This window comes from Amborella trichopoda, chromosome 10, assembly GCF_054954075.1.
Source record: "Amborella trichopoda isolate Santa Cruz 75 chromosome 10, AtrichopodaSantaCruz75HAP2 v2.0, whole genome shotgun sequence".
NCBI classification, from domain to species: Eukaryota; Viridiplantae; Streptophyta; class Magnoliopsida; order Amborellales; family Amborellaceae; genus Amborella; species Amborella trichopoda.
In genome coordinates this window covers 33971209-33994301 of record NC_142345.1, presented here as the reverse complement: position 1 = coordinate 33994301, position 23093 = coordinate 33971209, and the positions used below count along the sequence as shown (strand labels likewise).

At 34.9% G+C, this 23093-nt stretch overlaps 1 protein-coding gene and 1 long non-coding RNA gene across 2 annotated transcripts; one reads left to right on the top strand and one right to left on the bottom strand.

Moving 5' to 3' along the window:
* Positions 1-384: 384 nt before the first annotated feature.
* LOC148780164 (uncharacterized) lies at positions 385-23093 on the bottom strand. Its single transcript, XR_016042632.1, has 3 exons — positions 22682-23093; positions 4291-4730; positions 385-749 (listed from the first exon to the last, which is right to left on the bottom strand). It is a non-coding gene; the product is annotated as an uncharacterized LOC148780164 (long non-coding RNA).
* On the top strand, positions 9286-11150 carry LOC18446657 (ras-related protein RABA5c). Its single transcript, XM_006856768.4, has 2 exons — positions 9286-9802; positions 10485-11150. The coding sequence occupies exons 1-2, from the start codon at positions 9475-9477 to the stop codon at positions 10799-10801; spliced, it is 645 nt and encodes a 214-aa protein (XP_006856830.1). The 5' UTR covers positions 9286-9474; the 3' UTR covers positions 10802-11150.

Genomic DNA, 23093 nt, shown 5'->3' with positions numbered 1-23093 from the left:
TGAGGTTCTTATTCTAGTGTAATCAAGAACGTAATGCACATCTTGAAAAAATTAAGGGAAAGATAAATTATAGTAAATTTGATTCCAAAATTATTGAAGATTAAAAAAAAAATCGAAGGGATGAAAGTTTCGATCTCATTATCTACAGTTATTGGAAAAACAACATTTACTTCTAGTAATTTCCTTATTGAAAATGATTTTTTTGTTTTCATACTGTGTGATAAATACAGTTGTCGGGAACCACTCACTTGCATAACTAAGAGTCCCAACGCGGGGATCTCACATAAGATGATGTGCATAATTGGCTAGATGCGAAATAAATGAATAAAATGATAAAAGCAATGTGAGAAATAAAATAAATATAAAAAGCATAACACAGTGATACATAATTTATATGTTCACCCCTAAGGGTTATGTCCATGGCCTCGGCCAGTAAAACTTCATGAATATTACCATTTTCGATTACAAAAAATGTATGTTTGTGTAAACATCGATAAAAATCTCACATATCTTCCTTCTAAATACGTTCTTCTAACCAAGCAATATCCTTGATCAACATCGTTTTTCCCACCGCTATACCATTATCTGAAAAAGAACCTTGAGAGCAACCAAGAGAATTTTGCTCTTTAGAAGTAGAAACTATCAAGTAAAACCGCATAGGAAAATTACCTCTCTTTAGGAAGCCACATCCCTCTCTTGGAAATCCATCTCTCTAGGAGATTCCGTTTTTATGACACCAAAGGAGTAGCCTAAAAAAGATGTATTATGTGTTCATTAGACCATTTATATAAAGATCAATATGATTTTTTTTATGTTCCTCAATAAAACTCCTTTTCATTTTCGCTAAAAACCATAATACCCTCAATCTTTTGAAGAAATCTAGGAGTGGTGATTTCTAATATCATTAAGCCCAACAATCTCTACCTTAATAGTGAAATCACTACATTTGCCTTGCTGACCTTCATAGAATAGATTTCTTATTTTTTTGTTGTTGCACTGCGGAATTTTCACAAACACTTTGCCTCCATATTTCTTCATCTCAAACAATATATTATCTAACTTCACCATTTATCCTTTTATTTCACAATTGAAAAAATGTACCTTAGCCTGGTACGCACCTTGTGCATTCGGTGAAAGAAAAGCACATGGAAAATATATGAGAGTTTTTTTTTTGTGGAAAAATGTGGTAGCAAGTACAATCGATCTCAGCATGAATGACAAAGAAATTTACTTGACAAAAAAGAAGAATTCATAACGCTATTTAATAGATGTTGGCATGATGAGCGTATAATTTTGATATCAAGATGGAGATTGTTGGACATTGTGATATTAAAAATCACCCCCATAAGGAAATCTCATATTATAAGAGATTACTATTGATAAGTTTCCTTTGTTTTGAATGTACGATAAGTTTCCTAATTTAGATGGAATAGTCATTGAAGTCCTACGAAATTAAACTCTCTGTTATGTCTTAAGTTTAAAATATATGTGACATCTATGTGACTCTTATCTGGTATTAAATTTCTTATATATATGGAACGATAGAGAAAAGAATATGTACAACCCTAATGGGGCTCACCATATGGAAACCCGATTTGGGCTAATGTGGATTCCTCTATAGAGAGCGGTATGGTTCATGCAGAGTGCAATGTTGGTTTCTTGTAAAGTAGTGACTCCTATAGATATGTTGGGTGGTTTCTCCATTTAGTTAAGAAAAGTCTTGGTTGCTATGATGTTGGTCAGGAGAGCTAGTCTAAAAGGGGTTCTCGACTGGTTTTTGTCGAGAGTTAGAGAGGTAGCTTTGTATCCCAAAATATGTGATGTAACTTTCATTTGTATAATGGATTTCATTTTGTGATGCCCATGGATATATCCCTGTTGATGTGAACCATGTAAACCTTTAGGTTATTGTGGTGTGTCTGTTTTATGCTTTATTCTCGTATTATAGTTCGTACTCTTGCTTATTTTATTTATAGTCGGTTAAATATACGATCTTGAAGGAATCCAACTTTCGGAGTTGCCGCTTCCGTATCTAAAAGGGTCCTTAGATCTTAAGAATAAATGAGAAAATACAATAAAATATGAGTAGGATAGATTCAACATTTTAGAAACTAAGTGCATTATTTCTTGTGAAAATCACATTTGTTATTTTGTGACTAGGCCCTACAATATTTTTATGGAATTTATTCATGCATGAGATCTAAAGATTTATTCATGGGAAAGCTTCTATGTGACCCCACCCACATATAAACTATACGTGACCCCACTTCTTAGCCATTTGATTTGACTTGACGGTCAGGATGGCTCAAGTTACAATGTCTCGCTAAAACATTGTTTAATTTTATTTTATTTACAAAACAAAATGAAAAAAGATTTATTGTTGAAAAAAAACCAAATTGCCCCAAACGTTTCAAGGGCATTCCAATAATTTTCTATCAAAAAAGTATTTTTTATTAGTTTTTATAATGTGCATCCCTATCAAATGTATGCATGCCCCAAATTTCGTAAAAAAACGATTTACAAAATAAAAATTAAAAACTAAAATACTCCGACCCATTGCATCAAGATATGGAACTAAAGTGCCAATTTGTGAAACTGTGACTCAAGTCATCCCATCTATCTACTCAGATCCATTGGCTTAGAGCAGGGTCCCATATACTTTTTATCTGGTGAGGCACTTGTAAAGCTTTTCCTTTATTCATGCGCTATATTACAAATGCAGAAAATGAAGTCTTTTGGATAGGTTCTTTTCCCATGGCTCTTTTAAGCTGCACCTCTGCTTTTATTTAAATTAATGAAAAATGAAATGCCCAGCTTTCTCTTTCATCGAGGTGTCACAAAAATATACTCTCTATTATATTTAACAACTATTATACAACTCAATTTTAAAATGACTGTTTTCCTGATCACATGATTATTATTTATTTAATGTAGTAGATTTGTCTCTCTCATGCTTTAAATTCTCCAGTCATCCTAAACAATTAACACATTCTCTGTGCCTAGAAGGTTGAGATTCCTTTGAAAAGGAAATGTGTGGGGATTGAAGCATAAGATTAAAATATCCACTCTTCCATTCCTGGTTTTATTTAAACAATGTGAAACCTGGTTTTATTAAACAATGTGAAACCTTCACTACACATTCTAATCACTTGTAGATGAAAAGCTAAGTCAATTGGAAAATGGCAAAGGGAACCATTCTCCAACAATAAGATAAGCTTTTTGCACACAAATTGACCTAACTAAGAGTCCACATTTCAACTCATGGACACAGCTCAATTATAGTTTGTTTTCATAGAGGGCCCCAGCCAATGAGTGAGGTCATCTTTATTTTATTTATTTTTCAAAAAACGTAAACCACTTCATCAATCTGATAAACAAATATAAAAAGAAAAATATACAAAGAGATAATTTACATATATTCAGGACAATAAAAAGTAAACTTGCACCACAAAATCCCGTTGAAAAATGCAAGTTGGGTGAAAATTCTTAAATTAATCATCTCGACCTTGATTGGTGTAGGTTTTATAAAGAAAAGGTTTTAGTGCTTGAAAACAATGTATCATGTAGTACATAATAAAAGAGTGCTTGTAAGAGTGCTTGATTTGCATCTATTTTCAAGGGATTTACAATGGATTGCAAGATTACTTGCAAGTCAAACAATTTAAGAGTATTTTTTAGTAAGGGTAATTTAGTATTAGGTGAGGTGTGAAATCATCAACATGGGTATGACATCACTTACATGGAACATACTGACATTTAATGTTCTATGTAGATGATGTGACACCCTCATTTACATGGAGCATTAAATGCCACTAATATGCTCCATGTAAGTGACCTCATACCCACATGTAGATGATGTTGCATTCCTCCTAATGACAAACAATATCTAAAATGAGCGTATACAATTGTATAAATGCTCCATAATGTGAACAACCTAACATAACATTTTAAGTAATTATTGAAAAAAGCAGTGTGAACAATAGAAACCTAATAAAAATATATATTTATTGTTTCTAAGATCTCGGGAATTTTATGTGGTTTTTACTTTTTACTACAAGCATAGGAATGCTATGCAAAAGCAAGAAGACGTTGGCAATGCGGAGAGCGAGTCCATTTGTTTCAAGTCCTCCGTTGGTTTTGGTTGAATTGGTTATCTAGGAAATTGGTCTAGATTGGTGAATTATTGACTTAGATCGCCAATCCAATTGATTACCAAGGTGAGAAGTAGTCCACGAAAAATGGAAAAAATAAACAAAAAAATAATAAAAAATATAAAATGGGTGCACCAACCTATTTAAATAGCTCGATTCCTTAACAGGATGCTCGGTTCCTTGAGGATACTGATGAACTACCATTTAGTGGGATTGGTTCCCAATATTTGATTAGAAATGGTTTGTTGACTGATTTCCAATTCAGATCGACAATTCTCAATCCTGACTAGTGGGTTTTGAATCAATGCATTATTATACACATGCATTGTAGACATAGCATATGATAAACGAACAGTCATCCACATCAGTGAACGGTGTAGATGAGCCATGAACGGTGTAGATGAGCCACATCTCACTGCTAGTAAACTCACCTATTCATCTCCACTGTCTTTCTTCCCATGATTAGATGGTGGATTTTTTGTCTATGAACCAATGGTTTAAAAAACAGATCGGTGACCCGGATGCGGCACCTCAAAAATCGATCCGGATCGGGAATCGGCTGAATCGGTCGGATTGAAGCTTCAAAAAAGTCCGAAAAAATTATTAAAATTCATTATAAATGTTGTTTTTTTAGTAATCCAATAAAAAATGAGGGTACTACATTATTAACTTTCATTTTTTTTATCAATTTGTGAATATTGAGATGTTCTTTCCCTGTATAAATTTATTTTAACTATTAAATTTGCATCACATAAAAGAAAAATCATAGAATTATCATGGATAAAATATATAATTATATATGGACTATTATAAAGAGTAGACTAATCAATGAAAGAATGGCCATTAAAATCTCGTTTTGGCGAAAAACCCTAACCCGCTAAAAAAACCCAAACTATTACAGCCTAACCAACTATAATCCAAAATTATTACAACCTCACTAATTATAATATTATATACTGAAATTATAATTATTACTTTACATTTTATAATTATTTTATTAGACAAATAATAACAAATTAAAAATATTTTATAATATTATTTAATTTAAAATGTATTAGTGACAACTGTAAGAAAAATAATACATTACATGATTTATAATGTAAAAATTCACAAATAAAATAAAAGATTTGGTTATCAATGTAAAAATTAATAAAATACGTACAAATTTTGGAAATAACACTTCAATTTTTCAAAAATTTATTTTTTTAGGTTTCTATAATAAATTTAGTAAAAGAGATTATTAATAGAAAGATGGAGATTTCAAATAGAATAAATTTTTTATTTTTATTTTTTTTATACTTTTCATATTATTTACAAAAATAATTATACCACTATATACAAAAAAAATTAACGGTTATATAAAAAATTAATTTTTTTAGTTTTCATTTTTTTATGTCTTTTATATTATTTACAAAAATATTTATATTTATACCAATCACTATATACACAACAAAAATATTTATATTTATACCAAGCACTATATATACAACAAAAATGCAACACATGCCCCAGGGGATTCGAAAACAACAAAAATATTTATACCAACCACTATATAAGGGTGCCCACGGGGATTCGACATTGGGACCTCAAGTAAAAAATTCAAAGTCATAACTATCAAGCCATCTAATTACATGTGATTATAAATTGCTGATTAATAGACTATATTTACATTTCATTTTCATTTAATGATGTTTGGGAATTATCTCACATCGAAAGATGGGTATTCAAATTTGGTATATAAATACCTATGCAATATGAATTATAAAATGTGTATAAAAATATTAGGGCAACCTCGCACGTGCGCTCGGATACACGTGTGCACGTATGAGTGTGCGTGGGGCACGGTCTCATGTGCGCTCGAATACACGTATGTACGTGTGAGTGTGCGTGGGGGCACGTTCGCACGTGCGCTCAGACACATGTGTGCGAGTGTGAGTATGCGTGTTGCATACTTGTACGTGCGTTCGGACACACGTGTATGCGTGTAAGTATGAGTGTACGTGTGGCACGTTCGCACGTGTGTGTCATGTGTTACGTGTGTGAATCGAGCTGAACGGGATGAGAACCGACGGTTCCGCTCTAGGACCGGGCGATTCCCGATTTTCGATTGAAACCGGCTCGGGCACATATGTAGACTATGAAGACACTTTTGGTATTTGAACAAAGATTGGGGTCTTTTCATGTGGTTCAAAAATAGAAGTGTGAAATAGTGCTCCCAAGGTCGGCTACGCACATGATCAACCCCGTGATCCCAGCTCATCCATATGATGCCATTCCTTTTTCACACTAAAAAATCTCTCTTTCTCTCTCTACAAAATCCATCTCTCTCTCTAACGGTAAGATGAAGACGCCAACGGTTATTTTGTCGGAGTAATTATTGAATTGCAATTAAAATAGAAAGGTTACAACCGGAAATATTCTTATATATAATGGATTTTTTATTTTTTTACTAAAAAGAGCGATCCTTTTTATATTTTTGGAAAAATTATAAAAGAAGACCGAGACTATACTTTTTATGCTGCTTATCCCAACAGAATTTTTTTTCACTTTTTTACAAAATACACTTTTTATCCAACAAAAAAAAAAATATATATCTAAACTACCCTTATTTACTTTTACCTTACCCACGCCTCTCTCCTCTATCCCACCAAAAAAATCTGACACTATGTAAATACGGTCCGGCAGTAAGGTTCCGACACTGTGTAAATGTGGTCCAACAATAGGTCACCATATTATGTAAAGTGCAATCCTATAGTAGGGCTCCGAAACTATATAAAGTGTGGTCCGGCAGTTGCAAAGGGTAGTCCGGCAGCACTATAGCAAGACGGTCCGGTGCACGCTCTGGCAATGTGATGGTGTGCTTGAGCAGATGTGCTACTAAGTCCAAAAGTGACCAATATGGCCAAAATGATATTCGTGTACGGAAAGAGCATTCCCAAAAAAAATAAACTTTTTCCCTTAATGGTATTTTCGTTTGTTTTGGAAAAAAAGTGAAAGAAAAGTTAGGTGGGAAATTACACAAATAAAATAAAATAAAAAAAAAAAACCCAAGACCACCTTCTATGCAACTTACCCCAACTTAACTTGTTCTTTCATTTTTTTTTTCTCCAAAATAAACTTTTTATGCAAATGCCTCTCAGGGAAAAAGTTCACTTTTTTAAGACAGAAAATATATTTCCTCTATACAAAAATCATTTTGGCCAGATTTGAGGTTGACTTTTCGATCTCAGTAGTACATTGTTGGAGCATACCATCATATTGCAGGAGCGCATAAGTGTCGGACTGATCTAAGATAACTATTGCACCAAAATTGATTACTGCATGACCACCTTTTATATAATGTCAGAGCCTTGAAATCCAGTAACATCTACTGCCGGCCTTTTACATAATGTCAGAGCCTTAAAATCCAGTAACATCTACTGTCGGATTGCCTTTTGCCACTGCCGGACCGCCATTTACAACTGCCAGACCACCCTTTGCAACTGCCGGACCGTCATTTGTAACTGCCGGACTGCACTTTATAGAGCGCTATTGTTGGACCGCATTTTACACTGTGCCAAAGCCCTACTACCGGACCGAATTTTACATAGCGCAGGAGCCCCTATGTTAATGCGATGGAGGAGAGAGAAGAGTGGGTAAAGTAAAAATAAGGGAGGGTAGTTTAGCTATTTTTTTTATTTTTCATTTGATTAGGGTATAAAAAATGTATTTTGAAAAAAAAGTTTGGTTGGGATAAGTTACATAAAAAAAATGTATGGTTAGGGTTTTTTTTTTAATTTTCCCTGTATTTTTTCCGATAGAAACGCTGTTGACTGGTGACTCGGGAAACAGAGCATAAACTCCCTGTCCATTTCAGTAAATGAGACTAAAATATAGGAAGAAAGAGAGTATCCAACACACTTATTTAAATATAATCACTTTTATTCTAAAATATGTCATCAAACAGAATCTCACACACATACATAGTTCTTTCTCACTCATTCTCTTCTGAAAATCCTTACCTCAAAATTTGTTTGAAATTTTATATTTTATATGTTCACCCCAAAACCAATGTAATAGTTAAATATTTCACATTTACCACAAAAAAAGAAAAGAAAAAATAATAAAAAATACATATCTAACAAAACTACAAGTTGAATATTTCACATTCACCACAAAAAAAAGAATTTATTGTAGATTAAAAAACAATATATATCTAACAAAACTACACACAGTCTGTCTATACTTGTTCAACACTCATTTTTTGTCCTGCAGGATCAATGAGAACCAATGTGGTGCATTTCTCAAAAAGTTAAAATTAGACTAGAGAATGAATTCCAAAAAAAGTAGAAACTACTCATCATGAAACTATGCAACATAAACTACGTGTTATTTACTATGACAAGATAATTTCTATCGGATCCAGTTTTTATGCGGCCCAGCTTGCATATGTAGAAATGCGGGCTTCTTAATAAATTTATTTTTAAGATGGATTTTAAGACTTAATTTTTAAAGACATGTAATCTCTAACATGAATATCATGAATATGAATAAATAAATAAATTTAAAAAATTAAAAATAATATTCCTAATAAGAAAATATTTGGACTATTAGTTTCTATTGTTTTTAGATACAACTCCTACTTACATCTATCTTTAAGATTGATGCTTGACACTTTCCGAACAACATGTGTAGAAATGCGGTCCAACCCGCATGAAACAATTTTTCATCCCGAAATCTCTATCAATTGTTTTTTCTATTGTATTTATTAACAATGAGGAGAAACTTTAATGTATCTAACTTTAATAAAACAAAGAAAGAAATTATTGTATTACTTTAAAATACATGCTATTAAAAGTTAAAAACCTCTCTCTCTATCCTAGGTTTTGACAAAATTTTGGTTGCCTCCTTAATAGAACCTCTCTAATCATGAAAGTATGCAAAATAAATTACACAGTGTAGTTATTTACTATACTGATAATATAAACTACAAATCTCTCTCCCTCTCTCTCTCTCTCTCTCTCTGTCAATTGTTTTTCAATCTGACTGTTGGTGTATTTACTAACAGTCAACAGAAAATGTAGTACGTTACTGCAAAATACATGCTATAAAAAGTTAAAACCTCTCTCTCTTTCTCTCTCTCTCTCTTCATGTGCATTGGGATCCCTAGCATTGTATTAGTGTAGCACTGAAATCCTCAATGCTTGAAAACTCCACTCCATTAATTCAGCCCAGAAGCTTGGTATAACTTCAAAGCCTCTCTCACTTCTCTCTCTTTCAATCACGTGCGTTGGGTTTCTTCCTTTGTTAATCAAACTGAGAAATCTTGGGTTCTAGAGAGAGAATGGAGGAGGAAGAAGGGGAAGAGTATCTCTTCAAGGTGGTAATTATTGGGGATTCAGCTGTTGGTAAGTCGAATTTGCTATCGCGGTATGCGAGGAACGAGTTTAACCCTAATTCGAAGGCAACAATCGGTGTGGAGTTTCAGACTCAGAGCATGGAGATCAATGGAAAAGAAGTGAAAGCTCAGATTTGGGACACAGCTGGTCAAGAGAGGTTCAGAGCTGTTACCTCTGCTTATTACAGAGGAGCAGTTGGTGCTCTTATTGTCTATGATATAAGCAGGAGAACTACCTTTGACAATGTTACTAGATGGCTTGAAGAGCTCAAGAGTAAGTCATATGATTTATTTTTCTCCGTACCAAGCCTCTGACTGTTTTTTTTACATTTTTCTGCTTTTCCATATATGTGACTCGGTTTCATCACTGGTCTTTTGGTTTCTTTTTAGTTTTGCAAGAAAGATATGTTTGGGATTTTGATTGGTGATTTTTGATTTTTTGGGGTTTTATGGTTTCCTGGTATTACCTTTGGGGTTTGGTGTGTACGGGATTGGGGTTTTCTTCTAGTTTGCCCTCTCTGTCATGCTGAAGAAGTTCAAGAGCAAGACCTTTTATTTTTGTTAAGAATTGGATTTCATTGAGATTTGGATATAGTGCTCTTCTAGTTTTGTGTTTTTTCCATATATGGGTTTTCCTTGAAATCGGGTTTAATCAGCTCAGATCTCAACTTCTTTTAGGTTTCTGAAATATGTTTAATTTCAGATGTATATCAGTTTGTTCATCTTGCTATTTATCCTTTTCTTCAATTCAAATTCTATGTTCTAAGTTTTTTGGTAATATCTAGTGTTTAAGTACGGGGTTTTAATTATTTATTGGTTTTTCGTGGGCTTTTCGATTTTGGGTCTTCTTCTTTTGACTTCATTTTGGCTTTCAGGTCGTCCACTTTAGTATCCTTTGTAGTTTTATGGTTTTCATTTCTTTTGTAGTTTTATGGTTTTCATTTCTTCTTATGCAGCTCATTCTGATACAACTGTTTCAAGAATATTGGTTGGGAATAAATGTGATTTAGTGGACATTCGAGATGTGAGTGTAGAGGAAGGGAAGGCTCTTGCTGAAGCTGAGGGTCTATTTTTCATGGAAACATCTGCACTCGATTCCACTAATGTGAAGGCCGCCTTTGAGATAGTGATAAGAGAGATATACAATAATGTGAGTAGGAAGGTTCTCAATTCAGATTCTTATAAGGCGGAGTTATCTCTTAACAGGGTGAGCCTTGTCGATGATGCCAATGAACATTCAGATCAAACCAAGAAGTATTCATGCTGTTCTTAATTGGTTCATTTCATTGGTTAATTTGGTTATTTAATGAGTAGAATTGGGCTTCTTTTGAGTTGGTGTTCAAGTATGCTACTATAAAAGTTAAGGTTCACTGAGTTAAAACAAGAACAAATTGTCTTTTCTGTGGCCTTGATTTTCTCTTTCTTCTGTATTGATTTTATGCATTGCCATTGCATGGGAGAGCTTTTCGCAGCCATGATTCTTTTTCTTTTGAACATATCAAGTATGTTATCAATTTGGACAGCTTGAGTGCCTTTGATTTTGGGAAGAAATTTGTAATGTTGATCATTGTGAAACAATGATGAGAACTAATAAGATATATATCCTGTTATTGTTGTCCTTATATTTGGTGGCTTTCCACTTCTCTTTGATCAGTACCATTGGTTATGTTGTGTTTAGGCTTGTATACCCCTATTTGATGGATTTTTAGGACTGTATGCCTATCATATTTGACTTGATATCTTACTCGGTTGTCTAAGTGAGCAAGCAAATTTGCTCTTATCGTCAAGAATAACTTGAAACAAATTACAGCTGACTAGTTTCCTGTCTTTTTCAGGGATGGAATTTATTCTTTCGTAGCTTGTAGTCATTGTTAAAAAAATTGTTGTGTTTGTGTTGCTGTAGTATGATTTATGGTTAAATCTATTAATATTATTAGTTCTGTGACTGCTGGAAAATGTATTCTCATTGATGGTATAATGCCATGTGCATTTGCTAACTTGAACAGGAATGGTAGTTATGTTTGAGAATTGTATTTCTTTATTTTATTTCTAACTACAAATTAGAAATCCTTGTTACCCTTGGAGCAGATGTGGAATACCTGTTGTTCATCATCAAGAGTCCTTTCACATACCTTCGAAGAGTGAATCTTTCTCTCTCTCTCTCTCTCTCTCTCTCTCTCTCTCTCTCTCAATTGTGAGGCTGCAGTCTCTCTCTCTCTCTCTCTCTCTCAATTGTGGGGCTGCAGTGGAGGGGAGGGGAGGGGAGCGGAGGGGAGGGTGGGAGGGGATGTGATTTTATGTTACCACTTATACAAGCTTTTGGCATTTTGACCGAATTCAGATTTTATCTTGTTAATCTAAATTGCTAAACACCAGTATATCCTTCCAATCAAAGTTCTTGATTATTTTGATGTTTCTTGAAATCTCAGCTTCTCTTAGGAAGATGTTAGGATTCTTGCTTCCAGTCTTGCACATATAGTAGCTCCTCCATCCATCATTTGCTCACTATAATTGTCAAAAATGGGAGCTGGTGGTCTCAGGATCTTTGAAACTGTTTTCTAGCTTTTACCTATTTCCAATAATATACCAAATATGCATGCAACTCCAAAAAACCCAAAAGAAATGCGAAGTGAATCAAATTAATGTTAAGCATTCTAAACAACCAAATGTTTGGGTAAACTTTGTCTTTTATGTAATGATAAGGCTTCTTAGACTAACTACAGTACTACAATATCTTATTGGTTGAAAATCAAACCCGCATCAAGTCTTACTTGAGAACCACAACTCAATTGAGAATAGGCTGGTTGAGGATGGTGAATCCAAAATCACCACCCCAATAGAAATCAGAAAATCCTAGCGGAAAGTACCGTTTGTTAGTTTCTTGTGATCTGGGCAGTGTTTTAATATGCGGGATGCGGCCGTATGCGTTGGGGAGGCCGATGCGGCGATGTGGCTTGATGCTGTCAATAAATATAAATTTTTTAAGGAAATCTAAAAAAATAGGTTAATTTATAGAAAAAAATTTGGAGGTGATATATGTGATAGTAGGTATTTAATTTATTCATTAACTCCAAAAGTATCAACTTTCAGATATTCTGCATCCACTATCTTCTGATAGAAACTAGAAACTTGAAAATAGCTTCATAAAACATTCAACAATCAACAAACAAAAGCACAACAAATCTACAACCACAAACTTTAAAGTTACAAAATACTACAAACTAAAAATCCATGAAGATTAAAGAGTTTAAAAATCAAGCTCAAGAAGAGTCAATGCAATCATCATCATTTCTCAAGTCTTGAGAGTGAGATTCAAATGATCCAATAACAGCCATGGTAGTGGCTAAAAAGTGATGTTTGGGGGGTTCAATACCCCCCAAACCCTTTCCCCCAATTTTGGGGGTCAAAATGACCTTATTACCCCTGCCCCAGGGGTTCAGTTTTGAAAAATATGGCAGACTGCATATGCGGTACGATGCGCTTGATGCGGGATGTGGCTCTGATGTGGAGAGATGCGGGGCATATGTGGGCACATCTCTCCAAACCGTATATGCGGACATGTGCGATGCATCGGCCAATGCATAATGCCTGATGCGGTCACATTTTAAAATACTGCTTCTGGGGTGGAAGTGATGTGGGTGATTATGTTGTAAATGGAATACCATCCAAATAACAAGTTTTAGGGGTTGAGTGTATCTTATTGTCAAAGGAAATTGGGTGGACCTCATGGATTGAGTTCCTCTTTGTAAGAGTTAGCAGGCTTGATGGAATGTAGTTAGTATGGGCTCCTAACGTTATAAATAAGGAATGTGAGAGAAAGAACATGTGTGGCTTAGTTGGGTCACCATATGGGAAAGGTGAGATTCCTATAGAGAGATTAAAACAAAACCTCTACACAACTAAGAGAGAGAGAAGCCAAGAGAGAAAGAAGAATCTTGATGAAGGAAGCCAAGAGAGAGAAGATCCTCAAGAAAGAAGGAAGCCAAGATAGAGAAAGATTCTCTTGAAGAAAGTAGCCTAGAGAAAGATTCTCTTGAAGAAACAAGGCAGGAGAGAGAAAGCCCCAAACAAGTAATATCTCTTCTCGGTGCCGCTTTTCATTGTGGAGAGAGAGAGAGAGCGAGAGAGAGAGAGAGAGAGAGAGAGAGAGAGAGAGAGAGAGAGAGGTGATCTCGATCCATCCTTGTGCTTTTGCAAGATCGGTATTTTCATCTAATCTTGTAATCCTCATTGTTAAGTGATTTTTTTTCCCTCCTTAGCCGTGGGCATAGCCCTTTTAGGTGAACTACGTAAATCTTTGTATTCTTGTGATGTCTGTGTTTTTATGATTTATGTCTCATGTTCCTATTGTGGTTCATTCTCATTTTCTAGCCAGTGAATTACCCGATCCTGGTGGGATTTTGACACTAGGATTCTTGTTTCCGCATCTAAGAGGGTTGCTGAATCCTGACAAGGTTGTCTCAATATTTTGATATTGGAAACAAAAACGATTACAATTATTATGATGGTAATAAAATCCCTTGTGGAAGTTTATGGTCCTGGCTTTTAGGAAATTAGATATCCGCAAGTTTTGATGTTGAATAGTTGGAATGGGCTTTAAGAGCAAGGAAACTATGAAAGTTGCCAAGTTCCCTCTTGAGAATAAGTATTTGATTTCCCAAGATTTGGGAGAGTCTATTCCTGGTTGAATTGGCTTAGCTTATGTGGCTTTTTGAAAAAACTTACTGGTTATATACTGTATGCCTGTCGGAGGTTTATAGGTGGCCATTCCCTAGGTTAGGGGACTTGATTCTTGAATGGGGAGTATCATGTAGTGCAAGGAGTATTGTAAGGTGGATCCAATTGGATGTTGAAGTTTGTTGCAACAAAGAAGACTACTTTGAAACTCTGATAGTTTATTTCAAACTTAGCGTACATGTCTGAAAAACAATCAACTTTAAATGAAAACCCTATATAGTCCTTATTTATAGACTTTATTTGGATGCCTTAACTGTACTTCTAATGTTATTAGAACTTCCAATTAAAATTGAATCCATATTTGACACTTTTGCCCTTAAAAGATAAATTAAAATATATATGTCCTAAAGAAAACCCTAAAACAATACCCCAACTTCGGAAAGCCATAACGTTTCACTCCAGTGTCGCCCATTTTGGAAACGAATCAAAAGCCCTAAGATGGTGAAAGCCACTATACCAGTTTTGCCCATTGAACTAGGATGAAAAATGCCTCTAAAGGCCTGAACGTTGGCCTTCAAATTTGCTGCGTAATGTTCGCTTGCATCAATAGTTATCCAATGAAAAGTCTTATGGCATGAAATTGTTGACCATAATGTATGCGTATACATTAGTGTATCAAATCATAACTAGTGCTAATTTTGTTAATTATAGCACAAAGTAGTTTTTGACCATTTTCTACCTCCTACTTATTCTTATAATCAAACATAACATAGAGTGGGGGTTTTGGGTGCTGTGTACAACTCACCAAAGCGCTCTACTTTTTTTTTTGGGTATGTAAATGGTAAGTCAGTGGGGATTTTTGGGCCCCTATCCTTTGGTGAGAATGGAGTCAAATACCTCATCATGGGGCCCAGCAATAATACTGTGAAGGACCCATACCATTCTCGAATCAAAGCGCTCTACTTGACATATGGGCAAAACGGCTTTTACATAGTTTCTAAAAGAGGTGATTACCATATTAGTGGGATCGACTTGTTGAGTAAGCCCCGCTTGAGACACCAAATGATGTGGACCTAGAATATAACTCACGCTATCTGCGACTTAAGAATCATCCAAACACACAAGATAACTACTTTTTCAAACCATAACCATTCTGATCTTACATCTTAATTTTTAATGCCTAGCGGTTTTGGTTTTAGATGTCATATCAGGTAGAAACTCTAGATATGGATATTAAAGTGAAATTTATTAGGGATTTTTAGTGTAAATATTTGTCTTGACTTTAGATTTGGATTTTTCGGTGAAAATCAGCCATATTTGAATTATCGGGTTCTGTCAAAGAGTTCATGCGCGCAACATTGTGTTAGTATCAAACCTCAGGACTTCTTTTCAGCCTCTCATTATGTGACTTTTAGGTGTTTTGATGCGGCGCTAAGTGGTTGAAAAGATTATATGGAAAATTTATTATTCTTGGATGATAATGTCTTCTGCATACACTTGTCTTGTTATCTGAACATGTTTGAAAGTGGTTTAACCTTAAAAATTTGGGCCATAAAATTTGGCAAGATTGTATCATTGGATCTAGTCATTGGAAGATTTAAGGATTTTTCACTTAACCCGAAAAAAGACTCAAAATTTTCTCCTAAAATTTCTGTTAATGAACGTTCTTTCTAAGATCCTCCATGTGAACCATTATACATGGAAACATTTTGTTTTGTACGTGGAACATTCAAAATAAAATGTCTCTCAATGATTTCTATTTGTCCTTGATTTGCCCTAGACATATGATCGCTTAGGAATATCAGAACAAATCCATACTACTACATTTGCTGACTGGTATGTGATTATTATTTGAATATATATTGGGAAAGTGAATGATATCGTGCAGTAAGGTGGCCACATGAGAAAAAGAGAGCCACTGAGTCTCAGAATGGAGGTTAGGGTTCCATGCACATTTCATTGTGATCTGTACTCTGTAGTCTGACAGAGACAATAATACCCTTGGCCTAATGTATAGTTAGAAGATAGTCCACAAAGGGAAAAAATACATAATGAGCACACAAGACATATATGTATCCTTAACTTCTCTAGAATCCCCATCAAGTTGTTGCATGTGTGTTCTTATTATCCATCTTGCTTATGATGGCAAGAAAGCAGTTCCTACAAACTGTTTAGTAAAGATGAATGTGAGCAGATTTTCAGTCTTAAGGTATGGAGTGTGGATTGTCTTGGATGCAACCTTGTCCTAGATTAAGTGAGAACCTCCTCCCCTGACTTGTTGCTCTTATGGATGGCTGGATAGTGGCAGTTGTAATTGTCATGCTACCATCATGAAGAACCTTCGCCTAATCAGTTGATAATATTGGATCCCTTGTTTTGCTGTTAAATGGGAGTGCTGCATTTTACCTTTTTTTCTCATCAATGTCAGAAGATTCCCTTTGACCATAGAGTAACACTGTTGTAGACTGAATCTTGAATTATCAGCCATACCATTCTTTTGTTTTGAATTCAGGTATTGCAAACTACAAAAATGCTATCATTTGAGTATTACGGGGTGCATGCATAAAATAGCCATTCATTCTGACAGGTCATGATGAACACATTGTTTCTTTGAATAATAATAAGATAAATTAGCTAACCCATCAACTCCTATTACATGCCAATGTCTTCCAAGCATCTCCTGGTGAAGTGGATAGGAAGTTCACTTCCAGTGGTGCATTTGTTGGCTTACTTGGCTCGTGGAGAAGATCCAGGAGTTACTTTCGTTGAAAGATAAAAAGTGCATGTAAACTAGCCATTGATCTTTAGCATCAATCTTTTTTCACAAATACTTCTCGAAATATTTGGGGACTGAGCTTCTGCTGAAATGGTGGATCAAGACTTCTGATTCTCGTCCAAAGCCAACTTACACATCTGACACCGAAAGCTCTCCAAGGTGGGTCATCTATTGCATTTTCATGTAATTTTACCAGTATCATCAAAGTCTACCTAGTTAAGGGGTTGGGATTCTCTTGAAGGATCAAATTGTTGATTTTGAAGGTTTTGGAGTATGTTGTCCTTCACAACCTAGGTGCAGGTGTTCTATTAGTCTGAGCTGCTATTACACGTCCTCTGCAGCTACCATGAGTCGTCCTTTTAGGGGGCCACTGACTTCTTACATATTTTTAGTTTTCCTTTTCTTTTCTTTATTTTTCTCTCTATTGTCTTTTCCTCTCTATTGTCTAACAAGATGAATTTTGGAGATTTCTAGAGTGCAACTCCTACCTGAAATCGGTCCAGCGTCATGACTAGCATTATGGATTTGCAATCTGCATGTGACTATTCTGACCTACTTTCCCTTCCAAAGGTTTCCCTAAACTTTCTTGAACCCCCTTTGTACATGAATTCTTGGCATCTATTGTGGTTCTTACACCTCGAGCACTCCTTTTTCTCGATGCTTCCAGAAATTCCAATGGGGCCTATCCCCTTTGAATGCCTTAAACTCTCGAGAAACTCGCCCAGAACCATCAAGCAACTTCGCTGAAGGCCCATTACCTGGACTTCTCTTTGCATATCACCAAAGAATTAGTGAATTGGTGAATTGGTTTTGATTTTGGAATAACTACCAGAAGGTTCAGGGATTGTATAACTGAAACCCTAAAATCACACATTGCTTGTAGTGTGTAAATGTTGCTGTGTCTTGAGGTAGGGACATTCTTGATTATGCAGCCACATGTTGCTCGTCGTATTGGGGATGAATTGTACAAGGTATTGAGCATCTAGTGAGTTGATTTTGCCTTGACATAACAGTTTGGAGAATTGAGAGGTGGCCCTGGCATCAAGTCCTGAGTTCCGTACCCTAGAGGGTTGGCCTTGTCCTGGCCTGGCCCAGACTGAGCCAGGGGGCTTAGGCGTGGCTGATCCAAAGTGGCTTTGGCCCATGGCCAGCCCTATTCTTTGGCCTAGGTGGCCTTACGCAGCCTTAGGTCCTGTTGGGTTGGGCATATAAATGTGATTTTTTTGTCCTCTAAATTTCTAAAACGAAAAACAAAAAATGGCAGGATTGGCAGGGCTGGGCATCGACCTTAGCCTAGGCATGGCCTGGCCTAGTTATACCTAGGTTTAAATTTTGTTATATGGGCCTAGGTTGTTCCAGGCATTGCCAATTGGGCTGGGGTACTCAGTACATTGCCACCTCCAGTTTCAAGGTTGCTAGTTTAATCGGTAGGCAATGGGTCTTGAAGATGTCCATATCTTGGTATTTTTTATGGACTCCTACCTCTTAGAGTCACTGATTACACGTTCTTTGGCTTGAATCAAATCTCAATTTCAATGTGGAGGGAAATGTCATGGTTGAGATTATGGTGTAACACCCAATATCTTGGGCAATGATCATGTGTATTTTCAATACACCATGTTTATGGTGTATGGGACTTCTGGACTGTCGATTCCAAGTTCAGAAAAAGCTCGTAACATTTCAACTTTGGTGAGCTTCAACTCCAACTCTTGTTTTACGTTTCATCCATTTCTCTCTCCCCTGTTCAACCCCCATTTACTCTCTGCAACTTCTCAAGCGCGCTCCATCTCTACTCTCTCTGTGTACCATTACGGAGTGCATGATCACCTTTAGAACTCGATGAAACTTTGTTGTTGTTTTTTGAAGAATACTTTCGCCTCTCTCTCTGACATTGAAAATCAGAGTTATGGGTGATTTATGCCAAGGATTTGTTGTGCAGCCATGATTGTTGCCCAAAAGTTGTCTTGGCTTTGACCGCTAGCAATTTCAGTTTATTCTTGATGTTCCTGGTCGGTGCTTTTGCTCCTTTGCCCCCATACTGTTTTGTCCCTGATTTCACAATTTCTATCTTCTCTCTCTCTTTTCTAATCCAACGTGCTTCGTTGAAGGAAATACTTCCTTTTAATCACAGATTCAGTGTGATTTAAAACCATTGCTAGCAGGTGTAACAGCAAACTTTATTATGCTTTTAAGTGAAATGAAATTACTTCCCATACATAACGTAAGGGGGAAGGGATATTGGGATAGAAGTCATAGTTGATAATCCACACTCACAGTATTCACAGAATTTGTTTTTTTTCATGGAGAAACACATATAATGGGTGTTTGCTCTCTCTCTCTCTCTCTCTCTCTCTCTCTCTCTCCATGCACATGTGAGCCTGTACCAGCTCGCCCCTTTGACTCCTGCAATTCTCATCACCATCTTCTTCTCTCCTTTCTCCATGGTGATGGTGAAACATGGAGTTGTTCCCCACTTGCCCTGAAGGCCTTTTTGGGATCCTAGATATGATCTTGCCTCTTGCTATTTGTATGAGATTTTCATATACCCTTCCAATGTAGTTTTTTTTGGGTGAGTAAAAGTGGTAAATCAGTAGGGATTTTTAGGCCCCTACCTTTTTGGTAAGAATGGAATTAGAGACCTGGGTTCGGCAATACACCAAAACCTAGGCCGTTCTCACCAATGGATTTTCTTCATGGTTGGACTTATCTGTTCCTCATTACTGCCACGTGTTCATCAAACATGTCTTGACTCGAAGCCTGTATATGGTGTTGTGATCATCTCATTCCAAGGCATATAACTAATCGTTGTATCTCTATACTCCATCACATTTTGAATATTACGATACTTCCGTTGAATATGTTTAGATTTAGAGTTATTTTTTAATGACAAAAATGATAACCTAATTATCAAAAAATATATTTATAGGTTGGTATTGTATCCACATGTTGTAGATGCTTAAAAGGTGCACAAGCACCTTTTAATTGTTAAGATTGAACCAACCTCATCCATCATTTTGTATTTTTATTTTTTTTAAAAAATAAAATTAATCTAAAAATTGGATTTTAAATTTAGTTTTATAGGTAGAATTCAATAAAGATAATAAAAATATTGATCAAAATAAATTTAAAGGTTTTTTATTCGAAATATTTTTTAATAATTTTATTTAGTCCTCTTTATAAAAATAAACCTATACCCTAAAATTTAGATAAATATTTAATTTAAATAAAAAATAAAAAATAAAAAAATGAGATTAATTTTTGGCCATTAGATTTGGCCTTGTAAAATCTCAACCTTCCACTTGTCCACATGATGCGGACGGGATACTTTTCGTATATTTATATGCCCATTGACGAAGATGCATTTCAACTTTAGATCCATGGAAGTTCCTTAACCAAACAACTTCTTGTGCGGATTTGCAAGTTACATATTATGCTATGGTGGATAAAGCAACACAATTATTTGGATTTACTATCATCATTGTAGCCAGTCTAGTATGCATGATAATAACCTTGCTATCTACCAAGCCTGTATTTCTTTTTTTATTCGATACTTCAATTTCCATATTATTGCTTACTAATGTATCATTCTAAAGTTACTTTGAAATCTGCTTACAAGTCCAACAACAAAATATAGATCTAACCAGCGTTGCATACATAATGCTTTTAATTGCTTGGGGCTATGGGACATTTTCTGTAATCAAATTATCATTTTCAGTAGTTGGGCATGAATCAATGGATAATTTAACCCCTCCATCAACAAGGGTGGAGTTTGGCTTGCATCAATCCAATTTAAATTAACAACAACATGAGATAAGCTCAATATCTTATTTGATTTATCTCAAGATATTTCAATTCCAAAAACATATGATGCTACTACTCTCATGCCTTTCATTTCAAAATTAGATTTCAACCATGATTTTGCTTGATCATATACACATCATTAGCAATCGAAATATTATTTACATATATGAACAATATTGCAATCTTACTCCCACTAATTTTAATACGTTTACAATGATCACTTTCAGAATAAACAAAATCAAGTTAGCAATCAAAATATTATTTACATATATGAACAATATTGCAATCTTACTCCCACTAATTTTAATACGTTTACAATGATCACTTTCAGTATAAACAAAATCAAGTTATCTAATAGATTCAGGAAACTTTAAATACCATTGTTTGGAGGATTATTTCATTTCATATAATGACTTAATTAACTTGTACACTTTATTTTCTCTGTCTTTAGCTATATATCTTTCAAGTTGTAGCATGTATATGTTTTCATTTCACTTTCCATTTAAAAATTCAGTTACCATCCATTTGAAACCATTCAAAATCATGATCAAGTATGATAGGCATTAAAGTTTTTATAAAAGAAAATTTTGGTACATGAGAAAACGTATCCACAAAATCTATCCCTTCCTTTTGGCTGTACCATTTAGCAACAAAGTGTGTTTTATATGTATCTATACTTCCATCAGCCTTGAGTTTTTTATTTAAAATCTATTTATAACGAATTAGTTTTCTCCCACTAGGCAAATCTACCAACTTTTGCATACTTTTTTAGCCGTAGAATCTATTTCTTCATCTATAGCATTAATCCAAAAGTTAGATTCATTGTAATTTATAGGTTCTTTATAATTGGAAGGTCGTCTTGACTAACAAAATTGTAATATTGATCTATTGTGCCCATGCAAATAAAAATTTGATATTTTTTCAAGTGGGGTGGTGCTCTTCTAATTTTAGATCTTCTCCCAGGTTCACTATCACCTATAATATTGGGTTCATGGGTGTCGCCCGATTCTCCATGACGTTATCAATGTTTTCCACATTTGGTTCATAATTTTATGTGTTTGTATCGACTCTTTTGCTTGTATCTAACTAGTGTATGTATATTTATTAGGATAGGTTTGTATGTGTTGATATGTTCTTTTAAGAAATGTGCATTTCTATACTCAAACAAAGTTTTAGTGTCATGATTATAAATCTATAATCCTTAGAGGTGTCAGAGTACAGTAGTTTTTGGTTTTAGCTGTAACTTGAATCTCTAATGGCTCGAGATAAGAATATAAGCATCATAGACCCAAAGTTTTAAATAATCTAATCATGGTTTACGCCAAGTTTATAACTCGTAAGGGACTTCTCTGCAGCTTTGAAAGAACTCGATATAGGATATACATATCAATATGTAAGGCTTCAACGCAAAAGGTCAATGACAAGTTCGTATGACTCATCATTAAGCGCATCATATCCATAAGTGCCCAATTATGCTTTTTAGTTAGAACATTTTGTCAGCGTTTCTACATAATAATAGTCTTTTAGTGTATTATCTCTTTTCCTTTGCAAAAAAATTATCAAACAAGATAAAAAAATAGCCCCCTCCTTGGGCTGTCCTAAGGATTTAAATTCTTATATCTAATTGGTTCTCAATCTCTGTTCACAATGAAAATTTGAAGAGATCTCATATGAAATCTCCCCAACTTTATGTTTTAAATTGTCAAATTTGAAAATTAGTAGAGTTTGTATCGGTCAAATTATGATTCAAATGAAGAATATGATGTTCAAAGATCAGCTTTTTCTGAGAACCGTTAGCAAAGCTGGCTTAAAATCATGCAAAATCCATAACAAAAAAAGAAAATAAGAAATAAAAGAAAAATAAAATAAAATAAATTTTTTTAAAAAATAAAAACTTACTCGAAATCCGGTCCCTCTGGCCTCTTACTCGGAGTTAGAGACCAGATTAGAGACTAGTAGCTGAAGTGCCTTCATCCTTAATAATAGATCTTTGCTTGAATGAAATGCCAAGGCATATTCATTCTAGAATTTGAATTTTGAAACTAAGGTTTTGGAGTCATAGAAAATTGGCTTAGGGTTTCACCTAGGGTTTATTCTAGATCTAGGGTTAGGCTAGCCTAAGGGAGTTTTGGAAATTTCTAGAAGGGAGTTTTTGGAAATTTCTAGGGATTTTCCTAAGATATTAGGCTCCTAATTTCTAAGGGCATTTTTCAAGGATTTTCTTGATATTTTTGGGATTTTTGGACTATTTTCCCAATCTTCTAGGATTTTTTTTTATTTTTCTAGGATTTTCCTATGATTATTGGGATTT